Source organism: Borostomias antarcticus (assembly GCF_949987555.1).
Source record: "Borostomias antarcticus genome assembly, chromosome: 11".
NCBI lineage: Eukaryota > Metazoa > Chordata > Actinopteri > Stomiiformes > Stomiidae > Borostomias > Borostomias antarcticus.
Window position 1 is genome coordinate 15,707,192 of NC_140244.1, and position 17,854 is coordinate 15,725,045.

Consider the following 17,854-nt stretch of genomic DNA (forward strand, 5'->3'; position numbering starts at 1 on the left):
CACACACGCCTGCGATGCGAGGAGAATAGTTTTCACAGTGACAGAAGCGATGGCAGAGAGTGTGAAAGGTTCAAAGTGTGGCGCTATTTCACAAGAGTCGATTAAGAAACAGCCCATTGTCACAACTGTGACAAATATTTTGTGTCAGTCTACTGAAAGGGATCTGCTCGAATGATCTGTCGGGTCGCTCGGCACATGACTGTACCGTTCGGTTCGCTCGGCACATGTCTGTACCGTACCGAAAGCCCCGTACCGCACGGTACGGTGCGAATACATGTACCGTTACACCCCTATTCTTTTGTCATAATCGTGCAGCCCTACACGCTGATTGTAAAGATAACCATCTTACCAAGGCACATGGGCATAACCATGTATTCATTGGAGGGGACATGTCCCCTGGAATATTGAAATATGCCAACCTGTTCCCCTCAATAATATACAGTAGTCAAATTTTTTTTTTAATGCTCTCGTTTTTTAAACCTTGTCCATGGATCTATTTCATATTTCCTATTTATTTTCAAATTATTTCTGTTGGAAGACAAGTGTGTGAGATGAGACCCCCCCCCTGTAGTCTACAGTTGGTTTGTTCCAACCTGCTCACACAGACACAGATCCAGCGCGCGGCACGCTCCACTCTACAGTGCACGCTGACACAGAGCTTCGTATGAGAGAACATACGGTAGCCATATAACTACCATGTTCTTTAATAAAGGCTACTTTTCTCTCAAAAAACTTTAAAAAGACTTAAAATCATAGCATAGGTAACGTTAGAGCTGCTCAATTTGCTAGCTAGCAAATCTGGAGCACACATTGTTGTGATCTGGCTAACCAGAACTCGGTTGTCTGATTTTAAACACTTGCTAGTCTATTAATGTTCACTAAAGTAGCTGCAGTCAAGTTAGCTCAGAATCAGCAGATCTCCCAACTTTCTAATCTAATGGTGCGTTTATCATTGGGAACTGGGATTTTCTTCCTGGCATCACACAACACTTGTGTTCACACAGTTCCCAATGATAAAAGAATGCACCATAACTTTATCTCATGTCCTTCTGTGCACTTGACAGTGTAGTTGACAATGGAGATGACATGTCATGATGACATTACCTAAAAAACGGGGCGAGCAGCAGGACATACGAGGCTTTTTTCATACAGTAAGTGAGATAACCTACCCAGACAGCAATAAGATGATCTGGGCCTGATGATCTGTAGCTACTAGATCTGGCCCATATCGCTCAGATCTGGCTCAGATTCTTGCTCTCTGGGTAGCTAAATAAACCTTTTTTATTTGGTCGATCATATTGTTGCCACTGTATTATATCGTATCAATCTTATATCCCACAATGCATGAGCTTACAAATGCGACATTGTAAAGGGAAATTAACTGGCTTTTTGATTGGAAGTCTATGGGACTGTGCACAATGATTTCAATGGTCTAGACTAGAATTGGTACAATTTATTCAAGAGATGGAGACTATTCCTTTCTAGTTGCATTTGTGACTAAAAATTGATTTGTGCGAGCAGAAGGAATCATTCATTAGCACACTGCGATATTTCAACCATTTGTGTGATTGTAGCCTATACTGACTTGATACATCTCAACGGGGTGCATACATCAGTCCGACGACCCAATAATCCGACTACCCATAAATCCGACGACCCAATATTCTGACCATAGATCCCCCTCATTTTAGACCCATTGGTCCGACTACCCGTTCGTCCGACTAAAGTTATCCAGGTATTCCGACTGTCAGTAACTCCGACCGCCCGCAAGTCTCCTCCTTCGGATTTCTCTGGCAAAATATCTGCCATCACAATATCGGCTTCTCTTTCTTGTCTTTGTTGTAGTTTAGTCTACCTCGTTGTGGTTGGGGCTGGACTAGTTTGGGGGCTATTTAGGGCTAGTTTTGTGTGCAACAGTGATCAAGACTGTCATGTTGTTTAAGTTATTCCAGTGTGTCTAGAGTAGCCTACACATAAAGCATCAACTCTTTACCCTATATACTAGGCCTATTTATAAACCAGGGGTGCGTTTTCCAGAGGCATCGTAGCGCTACGTTCATCGTAAGAAGGTGGCGATGCGTTTCCCAGAGCCTTCTTAGGCCAAGGTATACCTTGGCTACGAAGGCTCTGGGAAACAGCTCCAGCCAAGGTACATCGTAAATCGGCTTTACGATGTACCTTCCGAAGATACATCGTAAGCCCTCCCTGGAGCCGAAGCGCTGTTTCCCAGAGCCTTCTTAGCCAAGGTATACCATAGCCAAGGGATACTTTCTGAAGGGTGGTCTGAACCCATCGTAAGCTGTCCCTTGGCGATGCGCTCCGTTCATCGCGTTATAGTTTTCGCACGATCAGAGCAAAATTATACTTTTAAAAAGGACAGTTGCTCTTTATTTTATATTTTGTAGACTATAACGTATGAATTTGAACTATCACGAGTTCTCGCCTCGACTCTTTAATAGATTAGCAGATGAGCTTTAGTAGGCATAGCTTCCTTTTTGTTAATATTAGATTGGGGTAAAATCAAAATGATTATGAGAACGGTTGAAACGTCATCAACAAGGGACAACGATGTACCTTACGACGTACCTTACGATGCATCTTCAGGCGCCCACTAAGGGATGGTCTGGGAAACACTCGTAGGAAAAACTGTTCCTTCGCTAAGGTATACCTTGAGAAGCGTCGTAGAGCGCCAAATTCAGCGAATCTGGGAAACGCAGCCCAGCATTATAAAATTTGCTGGAATTGTCTGATGGCTGACTGATGTGTCTTCTGAACATAAATTGTCTCATGTGAATATGTCATTGTTTCATGCCTCGAGCGAGCGAGTCTGTCTCCTTATGCGGTTTCCATGAAATGCTATGAAAATGCGCCTTTCCAATAACGAGTAGCCTAAACTACAACGCAGTGTCAGAATATGCATATCCAATCCAATCCAACTTCATAAACATGTAAAATAATAATAATAATAGGCTGCATAACAGTAGAAGGATCAGACTCGAGGTAAACAACCCCAATGAGGAAAAATTGTCTCGGTAGCAAGTTGTATAACCTTCTTTCATGTCAGTCATGTTTCATACTATCTGAATTAATTCCAGCAGTCCGAAGGAGGAGTCGGACTTGCGGGCGGTCAGAGTTACTGACAGACTGAATACCGGGATAACTTTAGTCGGACGAACGGGTAGTCGGACCAATGGGTCTAAAATGATGGGGACCTATGGTCGGAATATTGGGTCATCGGATTTATGGGTAGTCGGATTATTGAGTGGTCGGACTGAAACTACACACCCACATGTCAACTTACAACTAGCTTGTAATAAAATAGCCTAGAATATTCCAGTTATGATCATCATCAGTCGGTCATTGTTCTTTTGGTAAAATTATATCGTCATAATTTAGGCAACACGCAGAGATAGGGAGAGACAGCATGGCAAGAGAAAGACAGTGTCCTGTGGGGAGTCTGGGGACACCAATGATCAGGTGAGAAATTGGACAGAGAGACTGAAAACAGCTGGATACAATAGTTTTAACCTACAGTAAGCCTACATGTAAGCAGTTAATACAACTAGCTTTAACTTCAATCATCAATAGAGCCCACCAAAAGAAGCAGGAAACCTTCCGGCAGGGCACATTTAGCAAACAGCAACAAAAAAGAATTTGCGTGCTATGCACACGGACAACTCAACTTATAAGCATTGTCCCCCACAAAGTCTACAATATGGTAACACCCCTGCCAAGGCACTTAGCCCCCCTTTACAAACACACACACACATCCTCCAAACCTCTCTGTAACTCCAACACCTTGTCTTCTCATTGTAACGTCGTACAGAACCAATTTTTACCCTTACAGCACACACACATGCACACGCACGCCAAATAAAATATAGGGACTATCCATAATATAAATCCAATCTGTGAACAACAACAACATTTTCTTATGTAGAAAGAATGATATTACATTGGGGTAAAATTATGCTGATAACGCTTGTTAATACATAATTTATTTGACTTTACAAATGAGTGCATCATCGATTAATTCATTTCCAGGGACAGCTCCACCTAACGATGTAACTTAAGATGCATCTTCAGACGCCCACTAAGGGATAGTCTGGGAAACACTCATAGGAAAAACAGCTTCTTCGCTAAGGTGTACCTTAAGAGCCTTGGGAGCTGAGGGACATCGTACCTGGGTAGCACAGCCCTGATGTTTGGTGGTTCAGAGTCTTAGTAGCCAAAGCTAGTGAGTGGCGGCTAGTTTTGGGCTAGGCTTCCCTTTGATGGGGATGTGTCTTGGTCTGTGGACCTTATGATTAATTTGAGTTGATTGTTATTGTTTCATTTGTTTGTTCTGTTATTTGATTGTTTTTTATATTAAAACCTTTTGGTTATCCAACGGATAATTTTCTCTTGGTTCCTGAGTCCCCTGATTCTGTTTGAATTTGTTGCTCCCCTGCGCTGAGCCGGACCAAGTGAATAAACAGCAGCGAGTTGAGAGCTGCTCTGGGTCAGTTAGCTGCTCTGGGTCAGTTAGCTGCTCTGGGTCAGTTGAGAGCTGCTCTGGGTCAGTTGGGCTGCTCTGGGTCAGTTGAGAGCTGCTCTGGGTCAGTTGAGAGCTGCTCTGGGTCAGTTAGCTGCTCTGGGTCAGTTAGCTGCTTTGGGTCAGTTGAGAGCTGCTCTGGGTCAGTTAGCTGCTCTGGGTCAGTGCAGTGGAAAGCGTCCCAGGATGCCTGTAGAGGAGGGGCTCACCTGCACGGCCAGCAGTTTGTCCAGGCGTTCCTGGTCCAGGCGTTCCTGGTCCTGCTGCAGCTTCTCCTCCCGGCGCCGGGCATTGACCTCCTGCAGCCGCCGGAGCTGCTGGGCCCTCCTCTCATGCCGCTCCTCTGCACTCACGCTGCCCCCTAGCAGCTTGGCAGACAAGGGCAGCTGCATGCGGTGCACCTCGCGCTCATAGAACTCCGGGCTGCGCCACTTCTCCAGCTCTGGGGGGGGGGGGGGGGGGGGGGGGGGGGGGGTCACACATCAGAGTCAACTTGATTTGTATAGTACAGTTCCATACAAGTCAATGTAATAGTAAGAATGTAATTCAAAATGCTTTACAGTGATAATAAAACAACGCAATCGATGAATACAATAAAATAACAGGGATAAAATAAATACAACTGCAATACAATAAAACAACAAAAATCAATAAAATGTTTTCAGCCTGGATTTAAAACACACAACAGTGGGAGTGTTCCTGAGTCCATGAAGAAGTAGGTTGCAGCTCTGTGAGGCATAAAAACTTAATGCTGCCTCACCATTTTTTGTTTGATTTCAGGCTGATAAACTGACCCACACCCCAGGATCTGAGAGATCTGTTAGGATTGTGCGGTTTAAGCACATCCAAGATATAACTTGGTCCTAAGCAGTTAAGTGCTTTGTAGACAGTAAGCATCACTTTAAAATATTATGTTTGACTGGAAGCCAAACGGCAGTAAGTCGTCTTCCTTTCCGGTTGGGGTTGGCCTCCGCCAGGGCTGCGCTTTGTCACCAATCCTGTTTGTGATTTTCATGGACAGGATATTGAGGCGTAGCCATGGGGAGGTGGGTTTGCAGTTCGGTGAGCTGGGGATCGCGTTGCTGCTATTTGCAGATGATGTGGTCCTGATGGCATCATCTTCCTGCGACCTCCAGCACTCTCTGGATAGGTTCGCAACTGAGTGTGAAGCGGCTGGGATGAGAATCAGCACTTCTAAATCTGAGGCCATGGTTCTCAGCAGGAAACCGGTGGCCTGTCCGCTCCGAGTAGGAAATGAGTCCTTACCCCAAGTAAAGGAGTTCAAATATCTGGGGGTCTTGTTCACGAGTGAGGGAACCATGGAGAGGAAGTTTGGCCGGAGAATCGGAGCAGCTGGTGAGGTTCTGCAGTCCCTTTACCGCACTGTTGTGACGAAAAGAGAGCTGAGCCAAAAGGCAAAGCTCTCGATCTACCGGTCTATATTCATCCCCACCCTCACCTATGGTCATGAAGGATGAGTCATGACCGAAAGAACGAGATCACGGATACAAGCGGCCGAAATGAGTTCTCTCCGGAGGGTGGCTCTGGTCTCCCTGAGAGAAGTTCAGTCATCCGGGAGATTCGTAGTAGAGCCGCTGCTCCTTTGCGTCGAAAGGAGCCAGTCGAGGTGGTTCTGGCATCTAGTGAGGATGCCTCCTGGGCGTCTCCCTAGGGAGGTGTTCCAGGCTTGTCCAGCAGGGAGGAGGCCGCGGGGTAGACCCAGGACTAGGTGGCGGGACTACATCTCCGCACTGGCCTGTGAGCGGCTAAAGATTCCCCAGGCAGAGCTGATTGATGCTGCCAGGGAAAGGGATGTCTGGGGCCCCCTGCTGGAGCTGCTGCCTCCGCGACCCGACCCCAGATAAGCGGATGAAGATGGATGGATGGATGGATGAAAGCCAGTGCAGCGATTTGAGGATGGGAGTGATTCTTTATGTGTGCTTCTTCTGGACCTAGTGAGGACTCTGGCAGCAGCATTCTGGGTGAGTTAGAGACATTTTGTGGACTTTTTGGAGAGACCAGTGAAAAAAGCATTACAGTAATCTACTCTACTAGAAACAAAGGCATGGAAGAGGGTTTCTAGGTCTTGGAACGACATTCAACTTCTAACTCTAGCTGTGTTCTTGAGGTGATAATAGGCAGACTTAGATATTGTCTTAACATGATTCCAAATTCAAAGTCGATGATTACACCGAGGTTTCTGGCTTGTGTGGTGGTTTGTAAACCAAGAGCGTCAAAATGAGAGGCTAATTATTGTCTTGGTTCTTTTCTTCCGAAGACAATAATTTCAGTTTTGTTCTTATTTAGCTGGAGGATGTTTTTACGCATCCAACTGATTACTGTACCTGATTTAAGCAGTGTTAACAGTTGATAGTTGTCAGGAGTGAGTAGGGATGCAAACAATTAATCGAAAATCGATTCATTGATCGATAAGGATTTATTTGAGCACGTGAAATTTACTCGATCTACTATCAAACAACGTGGTAGCGAAGCAGCCATCTTGAGAGAAATGCAGAGAAATCAACAGCGGCATATTTTGAAAAATGAAGCGGGCAAAGCATTGTGTGGGATAGACCTGGTCCAGGGCGATATCCTACGGATAACGCCCTGTTACACTCAATGCAATTTGCCTATGAAAGCGCTTCATCGGCTCGGTCGTCCGAGTCTACAGACAAAACCGTTTAGTTACTCACCAAAGTAAACACATCGTTGGAAAGATGAAAGCCTTTTCTCCTAAGTCGCTACAGATTGTAGTCCCCCACCTTTCAAATAAAAGGCTAATTTGTACACTTAAATGTTTTATATCCACAGCGCATCGACTGTCTTCTTCTACCGGCGAATCGGCGCTCTCCGCTTTGTTTAGCCTACTCACTGCTGCCGCCCATGTCGGGGATGATGCATTACATCTTAAATGGTGTTGAGAGACTTTAAGATGTCTATGTGTGGGACCACTTTGAAAATAAAAGACAAGAAGCTACTTGCAAATACTATGATGCCGTGTACAACACAATGACAACAGCAACGCTCTTTCACTTGAAGAACGTTCACTCTGATAAGTTTTCTCTCCTCCTCGTCTCACCTGCAGCAAACCCACCATGGGCTAGGTGTTTGCGAGGAGGAGCTGTGAGCTGTGCAGCAGGCAGAGAAAAATAACCCAGTCCGTCCGTAAGAAAGCGTTGATTAAGAAAAAAAAAAGGCTTTTGTTATTTGGAAACGTTTATTACAGTTAATCGATTGATTGATCGTTAACATTACCAATGATCGATTCAGGGATGTGCCGACAATTTGCAATCCTAGGAGTGAGTGACAAATAAATTGGTGTGTCTGTGGTATGACACATGGTTCCTATGAAGGATTTGTCTGAGGGGGAGCATATATAAGTTAAACAACAGAGGGCCAAGAACAGAGCCTTGGGGAACCCCAGAGGTCAGAGGAATCCATTCTGATTGGTGTTAATTGTTACAAAATCTGTCTTGTACGTAAGATTTGAACCAGTGTAATGCTGCGCCTGAGAGCCTAATCCAGTGGAGCAGTCTATCAATAAGTATTTGGTAATCAAATGGTGATCAAATGCTGCACTGAGATTGAGAAGAACAAGAACAGAAATCGTACCTGAGTCAATGTTCATGTGGATATCATTCAGAAATGTAATAAGTGCTGTCTCAGTACTATGGATCTAAAACTAGACTGAAAAGTGACTGAAGGCAGGTGTGGTTTAGAAAGTAGTTAAGTTGATTAAAAACAGCCTCTCAAGAATCTTACTAATGAAAGGAAGGTTGAAAATAGGATGACAATTGGTTAAATTGAGTGGATCTAGACCTCTCTTTTTTAAAAGAGGCTTAATGACTGCTGTCTTTAAGGATTTCAGAGAGGCCAGTCCGAAGTGAGCAATTAATAATTAGCAGCACCTCTGAAGGTAAATAAATAAAATAAATATTATTTAAAAAAAATAATCTTTTAAAAAGCTGGGTGCAGGGTCTAATGAGCATGTCGATGGTTTGAGATGCTGCACTATTTCCTCAAGGGTCTTATTTTCAATTTCCCTGAAGTGGGACAGGCAGGGAAGACATGATGAGGCAGAGGAGAGTGTGATGTGGTTGTCTCACTGGGGCGGAGGAGTGATGGTTTGAGTGTACTGAAACAAAGCAGAGTGTGCGCATGTGTTTGTGTGCGTGTGTTACCCTGATGGTAGTCTGTGGCGGTGTAGCTGTGTTCGTGCAGTAGCTCCTCCATCCGGCTGAGGGTAATGGCTGCTAGGTGACCTGGGTACTTGAGCTGGAGCAGCCGCTGCAGGTAGGAGGCGGCGGGGAACCCGCCCACATTCACACGCTTCGAGTTCCCTGCATCTAGCCTGGAGAACCAAGGAAGAACCAGGAACAACGTTATAGGGGGAGGCCAACGTGACTGTGGGAAGAGAGTTACAGGGAAATGAGGATGTTGAAAGGGGAGGGTTAGGGGAGGGGAAGGCTACAGGTAGAGGAACATGTTATAGAGTGAGGAGAACATTATGGCGAGATGACAACATACAGGGAACAGGATTGACTGATACATCATCTAGACACATCAGTTCCAATGCTTCCAATGCTAATCCTGCACAATAAGAGCGGGATAGCCAGTTAGCTCATGAGTTCACAACAACTAGCAGCAGCTTCCATAACATTAATGGTAGCGGTCAGTGGCTAAAGCAGTTGAACTGATGATTCCTGTAACGTTAGCTATTTTGCTGTAATTGGTTCAACTTATGTTTCTGGACAAAGGTAAGGGATAAGAAGATTGGAGTGAAAGGATGAATATGTGGAGGTTTGGGGTATAGTCCCATAAAGTCATCCCTACTGGGGCCTTGAACCCCTATCTCCCGGGTGGGAGTCCTATGCTTTCACCACTACTCTACTTGTGCAGTGGTGATCGGCAGGTTGATTTTAGTGTCCTTCTTTATTTTGATGTGCTGGGACTACTGCCTCTTGTGGTGCCAACAGAGAAATGCAGGTCAACATTGACCAGAGGAAGGGAGGGAGTGATAACAGGACAAACGCTATTCTAGGTGCGCTGGCTTACAGCCATGCACAAAAAAACACTGCCTCTAGCAACATAGAACTGCAGGTCAATAACCCGACAGAGGCACGGACAAAGGGACAACACATTAAAAAGTCGCAACACATTAAAAAGGCAAAACACATTAAAAAACAGTCGCAACACATAAAAAAAAAAAAGGCACAATACAACGGAGGTTAGCAACAATACAATGGAAGTAGCAACAACAATTTTTTGATTGTTTTTGTGAGAAACTAAGGATCTGATGTTTGCCAGTGGGCTACTATTGTCTGCATGGAAGAGGAATGATCTATCTTGCCCGTTTCAGAAGGAAGTGAAACAGAATTCATAACATTAGTCTAACATGTATGTGTGGGACTCATGTTAATGTTCGGCAAAAGATTGGACACCTTTATTTCTGATTGATAGTGTTGCTTTGTTATTTGATACTTTGATATCTTTTGTAATATCTTGTAATAGGATGTCCACTCATATAATCTGTAATGCAGATGTACTTCAGATAATAGATGGCTACTTTGAGTAACACTGACAGGCTCTAGTGGGCCAGCTCAGGGGTCTTGGGCAAGGCAGTGACGCGTTGACTCGACAGCTAGCGTTCCTCCAGCCAGTTCGCTGATGCACAGTTGTCTGTGATTTCAGGTGAGCTGCGCAATGTACAAAAGATGCAATGGAAATGTGTGAAAAGTTGATGATTTTAGTATAGCCAAGGTGAAGGGTAATTCCCAAGGATAAACTGAAGCACATGCATGGCACCACACCTGGGAGCCATTATTGTCCAAGTGTGCAACATATGGAACACCAGTTTTTAAATTAAATATTTAATATAATAAACCACTCCCATGTGCTGTAAACCTTGTATAGAAGCATTCCGCCATCAACACACAGCTGGCTACTGACTATGTTGGCATTATACTTCACCTTGGCTATAAGAAAATTCTCAACCTTTTACACATTTCCATTGTATCAGAAATACTCTGACAAGTAACCATCTATTATCTGAAGTGCATCTGCATTGCAGATTATGAGTGGATATTACAACCGAGCAAAGTGTAAAATATCAAAACAACACAATCAAAAATACAGGTGTCCAATCTTATGCCGGACATGAACATGAGTTCCACACATAGATGACTAGACTTATGTTACAAATTATGTTTCTCTTACTTCGAAACAGGCAAGATAGATCATTCCTCTAGTCCTAGTAGTCCACTGGCAAACATCGGATTCTTAGTTGCTCAGAAAAACAAACAAAAAATGGTCACTCACTTCTGTTGTGCTGTTGTTCACTTCCGCTGTGTTGTGGCTGATTTGTGTTGTGTTTTTTTAATGTGTTGGGCCTTTTTTAAAGTATTGTGCCTTTTTATAATGCACTGCAACTTTGTTTAATGTGTTCTAACTTTTTTTATGTGTTGTGCCTTTTTAAAGCAATACATCGCGATATTTGGACCTTTACAAACATGTCTGGTGCTAATTCTCCAATTAGATTTACTAAAAGTAAGCTGAATCGTCCAAACAGTCTACTCAGAAAGATAATACATTGACATTTATTACCTTTTAAAACTCGCGCCCCCGGGACGCAGCATTCAGTCGAAGTGCGCATGCGCAGCGTTGTGCTTAAACAACACAGTAGTAGCTAACTATTCCGGCATCTATGGATATCATGCGTTTTTTAGCTCAATGATATCATGGCGGAGGTGAGAAAACCGAAGCGAAACCTCACGGAAGAAGCCAGAAAGAGAAAAAGACAATCTGATAACTTTATGACAGTACGACAGTGCACTTACTCGCAGAGCCTGTGAGGGCGCAGTTCCGAAAAAACACTATCCATGTGTTCGGAATCGCTCCCTCGTTCCCTCACTCCCTATTCCCTATATAGGGTTCACTATGTAGTGAACTAGGGAATGGTTTAAGGAGTATTCGGACACTACACCGAACGTCACAAAAATGCGTCGGTCATTCGTGTGATGCAAGCGGATGCGCCCAGTATCGTGTAAACAAACGAGTCTAACAGGTAGCATTCACGCTGCAGGTTGAGATGTACTCACTCAGGTAGTATCGGATTTGCTTTTGTGTGTTCATTTTGAATGTTAAATCCCAAATAAAGTGTTGAAATTTAAATTCTAATCATGTGCATGTGTGGTTTTTCTACTTTGGTCCTGTCTGTTAATTGCAAGATGTAACGTTGGCTATAGCCGCGCTACCTAGCTAGCTATGAAGCGCATGATCAAGTAACATGTTTACAAACATTACATGTTTACGATTTAGCTCCGCAAGCTAGAGTTCCTTCAGTTTATACACGAAAGTTGCCGCCGCCATCCTCCGTTCACAGCCCTCTTCGCGAGACAACTCAACTGCATTGCATTGTGGTATGTAGAAAATGTAGGGTACATGCACTGTACCCTGGAAATCAAGGTGACTTGTGGGTAGTAAATAGTGGACTATATAGGGAACGAAAATTCCGTGGAGAATTCGGACACTACAAACAAAATGGCTGACGCCCTATATAGTGCAGTGAATAGGGAGCGATTCCGAACACAGCTTATGTATTGCTTTCATGGATGTATTAATAGAACTGGATAGGGTCACTTCATTCACTGACTGCTCTGAAAAGTGAAGCCCTATTGAACCGCGCCATCTTTGAAAAAAACACGTCACTGATACCTTTGACATGCGCAGTCAAAGATATTAATGACGTGTTCTTGTAGTCCATGAGTTCAATAGGGCTTCACTTTAGATTTAGAATCCTGGGGGCCTGATTGCTTTAATGTGTTGTGACCATGGATGTATTAATAGAACTGGAAAGGGTCACTCCATTCACTGACTGCTCGAAAGAGTGAAGCCCTATTGAACCGCGCCATCTTTGAAAAGAACGTCACTGATACCCTGACATGCGCAGTCAAAGGTATCAATGACGCGTTCTTGTAGTCCACAAACAGATTGCCCCCGCTCTGAGTTAGCGATGAAAAGCGGCTTGATTATTAATCTACTTTTGTCAAATATAGCCGTTGGAAAACTTTTTTTTTTATCCAGGCATCTTAGTTTTAACAGTATAATTGTGACTGAACATGTTTTGTTTGCTAGTAGGTGGTATTCATTCTGTTCACAACAACGCGATGTGCAGCCAGGCGAAATAGCTCCAGGGGATCTGGTCCCAGGCGAGTTGAACAGCTGTCCACCCAGAGACGGGATCTCTCGTTGCGGCATGAAGTTCACGGCTAACCCGCCGAGCTCGAAACGAATGACGACCACCTATTAGCAAACAAAACATGTTCAGTCACAATTATACTGTTAAAACTAAGATGCCTGGATAAAAAAAAAGTTTTCCAACGGATATATTTGACAAAAGTAGATTAATCAGCAAGCAGCTTTTTATCGCTAACTCAGAGAGGGGAGAGCAATCTGTTCGTGGACTACAAGAACGCGTCACGGATACCTTTGACTGCGCATGTCAAAGATATCAGTGACGCGTTTTTTTTTTTTCAAAGATGGCGCGGTTCAATAGGTCTTCTGTACTAAATGGCCTCTCCATGGACACGATGACGTGTGTGGTCTCACGGGTCTCACCTGCCATTGATAACCGGCAGGACATGGGAGCAGTGATATCCTGAAGAAAGTATGATGCCAGTGTGTGGCGGAGTGAGGCTGTGCTCAACGTTGTTATAGTAGAAACTGTACAAGCTGTCCACGCCATAAGAAACACTCGGAACTCGATAACACTCGAACAGCAGCTCCGACATCATCTGGCGGCAGGGCAGCGGGTTGCACGGCGCCTCCGTCAGCACAATGGGGTGCTCCACACCGCCCTAGACACAGCAAAAAACCACAGGATAGAGCAAAGAATCACCACTATACATTCAATTAAAAATCAACTGGCTAAATCCACAGAAATATTGCTACTGTAGGTCTACAACAGTTAGGTCAATACAACATTATGGTTGCAGAAAGAAACAGCGGGCACAGTCACAACAGTTCACCACCCCAGTCCACAAACTCCAATGCATCACTGCAGTCCAACCATACGACTTTGGTTTGGTTACTCACCTCCGTGCCAATCCCAAGGTGTGTGAATACATAATCGAACATCAGCTCCTGTATCTCGAAGTTGACAACAACGTTTCGGTCGAACTGGCTCTTCAGTAGCCATCTTAGAGGCTCGAGGTTAGAGATATCGTTGCCAATCTGCGTTTCGCTCCGCGCAGCCCCTCGGCTTCTCGCCGCCACAGACTTGAACAGCAGCCGCGGTGCCCCAAATTCCTCTCCTTCGCACGCCCAACCGACCCGCGTTTGGAAAGATCCGTTATCTATAACGATGGGGACAGGCGTTGTGTGTAAACATTCAGCAGCAATCTCATAAATTGGGTCGGGAGATGACTTGTAGTCCTGAAAAGAAAATATTTGACACACTGGTTCTGTTTTGGATGTCATTTTGAATGTGTGCTACTGCAAAACACGTCCGATGGGAAACTTGCTTCGAAGGGCACATTGAAGCATTGAAGGAGGTATCAGGTGCGTTTTGGTTTAATGAGGGAAGTCATACAATACAATAATGGTGACACTATCTATTATCTATAATAATAATAATAAATATAGCTGCAAGCAGCAATAACGGGGCCAAGCTCACCAAACGCACCAAAGCGAAATTTAAGAGATGCATCTGGCTGCAGACAAAATGGCCGACCTCCGCAAGAGGCGCCTCCACAGTTGACAGGAAATCACGTGACATCTGCAGTTGACAGGAAATCCGTTCTGTATTTTTGTGAGCATGCGCAAGAGGCTCCTCCACAATAGACAGGAAATCACGTGACCGCCACAGTTGACAGGAAACCGGACAGTCGTCTTCTTGTAGTTTTTTCGTGAATGACAGTGTGCAGTCAGATAAGAGAAGATATTTTATGTTTGCGAGCCGCCATTAATTCCAGTGAAGAAGAAGATAAGATATTCTTTATTTATTCTTTATAAGTCCACTTGTTGCCGAGAAGCCTCTGATACTGCGACAAAGACAAGGTTAGTTGTTTTAAGGTTTTATTCAGTGTTGTCTATCAAACTTTATGCCAAGTGGCTCTAAGCATTTAGCTAGCGTTAGCTAGCGATGTTTCGTTGCGTCATTGTTGCAGGTCATGTAGCTAGCTAAGCAGTTATTAAAATATTTGTGTAAATGAATTAGTTTAATTGAGTTTAAAATAGATATCGTTTGAGTACAAACTGTTTCAATCACGTTACATTAGCTCGCTAATTGGCAGCAGCTGTAGTTAGCTGGTCGGATGCTAGCGAGATGTTTTCTTCTTCATTGGAAGTTGTATTGGACAGTTTTACTATCGGGAACTAGTCTGACTAACTCCCAGAGCGTGCAGCCAGTGTAGCACGCAGTTGACGTTACTAGCCTGACAGCCAAGGTTAGTGGGCTACTAGCTGGCGAGTAGCCTATTATGATTACGTTCATTTTATTTAGTGTATTTAAGAAAATTGTAATGTAACGGTCAGATTGTGAATACACCTTGGGGACTTATTTTGTTAGGCACGTATGCGTTAGAGGCAACGTCAGTGCCCCGCGCTAGTCAGCTGTGGAGATACACTGGCATAGGAGAACTTGGTTTCCCACTTTATTTTATTCCTCAATACTACTGTTTTCTGTGCATAGTGCTGATCTGTGTCATGCATGGACAGAGTAGTAGATGTGGCTGTGAGACCAGGCATGGTATGTTTGATGTAGAGCAATAAACGGACACACTGTTCTGGTTTATTTACATGGATAGACAACGTGAATGTAATGGTTACAAATATGCGGCTGCCTCAGGGGGGCCCTCCATCCAGCCCTCCACCCGGGGACCACCACCAAGCCCCTGGTCACACTCCAGCAGGCCCCCAACACAGGCCCATCCACAGCCAGCTGTCGCAGCCCCCCGCTCCTGCCATCCAGTGGCTGCAGATAAGACAGCAAGCCAGGTGAGCACTCTCTCTCTCTCCAGTGACATCAGGAACCGTGTTCAAGTTCAAGTTGATTTGTGTATAATGATGGAAGTCCTAGGCAACTTGAAAAAGTGCATTTGACATACATTGGCATACCATACCTCCGTGATCAAAGTCGTACATAAACATTGGTGGTACCTGAGAGTCTGAGAGTCCGACGTCTGGATCTCGAGGTCTGTTGTCTTTGGTTTTCGTTTGTTTTACAGTTTGCTGAGCGGGATTTACAAGCCAGCAGCTGAGCCTTTCTTTTAGCAAGTAGACTAAGTTTGTTGTCTTCTGGTTTTCGTTTGTTTACAGTTTGCTCAGCGGGATTTACAAGCCAGCAGCTGAGCCTTGCTTTTAGCAAGTAGATTGGGTTGGTTGTCTTCTGGTTTTTGTTTGTCTTACAGCTTGCTGAGCATTGTTTTGCTCAAGCCAGCAGCTGAGCCTTGCTTTTGGCAAATAGATTGGTGGTTCTTATCCTCTTATTTTAATTCTGCAATTATTTTAATGATCGGATGCCCTTTTACCATAAGGGGAAGCTCTATATGCGTGTCCTGAGCTAGCTAGAGATAGCTACAGCTAGCCTACAGGCACCGGGCTTTCTCCCTCTTCGGCTCTGGGATTATTACATCTACAAGCAAACAGGGCTGTTCCTGCAGTTTGAAGCGTTTTCTCACCTGTGTGGACCAGTCTTGCGATGGCTCCACACCCTTTCGCCCCAAACAGCTCGGGTTGCCTCCAGCGCAGCCAAATAATCTCAGAGTTGGAAGGTAGGATCTCTACTCTACACTCTATACACCAAGCCGAACATTTCCTGGACTCACTGGTACCCGACCCAGACGTCGGCGTCCTGCCTCCCACTGCTCCACCGTCGGCGGCGCCCGGGGGTGGGGATGTGGATTTTGGTTTCCTCCTGGGTGAGGAGTCCTGGCCCGCACTCGGAGCCAGACCCAACTCCAATCCAAACAATCCACTCCTTGGACCACTGTTAGGAGGAAACGAGGAAGGAAACCTCCAGGGTCGTCTCCCAACCCTCCGACGATGACACCCTCCAGCTGAGGAATAGCTTTGCTCCGCTGGCCGAGCCTGTATCCAGGAGGTCCAAGGATACTAGCAGCATCAACTCCTCGGTCTGGCTCCCTGCTGTTGGGGTTCATTTCACACCCTGCCCTACTCAGTACCTTACCAGTCCTCCGCAGCCCATCCACGCATTTCTGGTTGGTGAGCGGCATAACAGCCAGGCTAATCAGCCTGCTCCCCGGCCTGAGCACAGTCCAGTCCACCGAGGGGACCCCCGGCCCCCACCCTCTGCCACTTGGCCTTCAGGTGTGAGGCAGCCAAGGAGGCCCCCTAAGCCCAGTGGGCCCGTCACTGATCCCGCCCCCCCATCTGTGCTCGTCATCGGATCATCCATGGTGCGCCATGTAGTGGTCCCGAAAGCCCGGACCTGCTGCTTCCCAGGAGCTAAGGTCTCGGACATCAGGACTGTTGTCCCATCACTCCTCGCGGATTATCCCCTGGCCTCATCCATCATCATCCATGTCGGAACAAATGACATCAAGCTCCAGCAGTCTGAGCGGCTGAAGGAGGATTTCAAAGCCCTGATCTCTACTGCTCAGGCGTCAAGAAAGACCTGCATCATCTCTGGCCCATTCTCCTCTCCCCGGTATGGTGATGCCAAATATAGTAGGATCCGTCAGCTCCACATCTGGTTGAAAGGCTACTGCTGCGAGTTGAAGCTTCCCTTCATACTGTAGATAATTTCACCACCTTCTTGAACCGCTCGGACCTCTTCGCCAGGGACGGCCTTCATCCTAGCAGGTCAGGTGCCTGTCTGCTCAGTATGAATACCTGACGCTGAGATCATCCAGATCCAGATCCACATCCAGTCTGATGTGGGGTAAGCCTGACCCGTCTCAACCACTCTACTGCCAAACATAAACCTCCTGTACCCACGGGTCAGGCTACACCAGCTCCATCTCACCAGCACTCCATCACCATAGACCTGGATTCCCTGCCCCTCACTGAGACCTGGCATAGCGACGTTTATATTTCTATAAACAAATTTTGCCCACCTGAATATGCCATTCAGCGAATTATCTCCCACCGCACCCCTACTACCATAAGGAAACAGTTAGGTGGATCTAATATGAAAAACCTGATATCCGTACCAGTGAATATACCATCCAGGCCTACTAGTCAGGTGAGCCAGCCCTTTTCTCCGGAAGCTATTTCAATGGCGATCCTGAATGTCAGGTCCCTACCAAGCAAAACTTTTCTCATTAATGATCTTATATGTGAACGTAAATTAGACTGTAT

The 17,854-nt window shown here is 45.3% G+C and overlaps 1 protein-coding gene across 1 annotated transcript in view; it reads right to left on the reverse strand.

Moving 5' to 3' along the window:
- The window catches only part of actr5 (actin related protein 5), a gene marked incomplete at its 5' end in the record, with an annotated part of 75,458 nt that extends 61,447 nt beyond the window's left edge, over positions 1-14,011 (reverse strand). The window contains 4 exons of the mRNA XM_084445300.1: positions 4,744-4,976; positions 8,716-8,885; positions 13,151-13,389; positions 13,628-14,011. Of these exons, the coding sequence (XP_084301426.1) occupies positions 4,744-4,976; positions 8,716-8,885; positions 13,151-13,389; positions 13,628-14,011 (1,026 nt within the window). The remainder of the gene's footprint in view (positions 1-4,743; positions 4,977-8,715; positions 8,886-13,150; positions 13,390-13,627) is intronic.
- Positions 14,012-17,854: the final 3,843 nt, after the last annotated feature.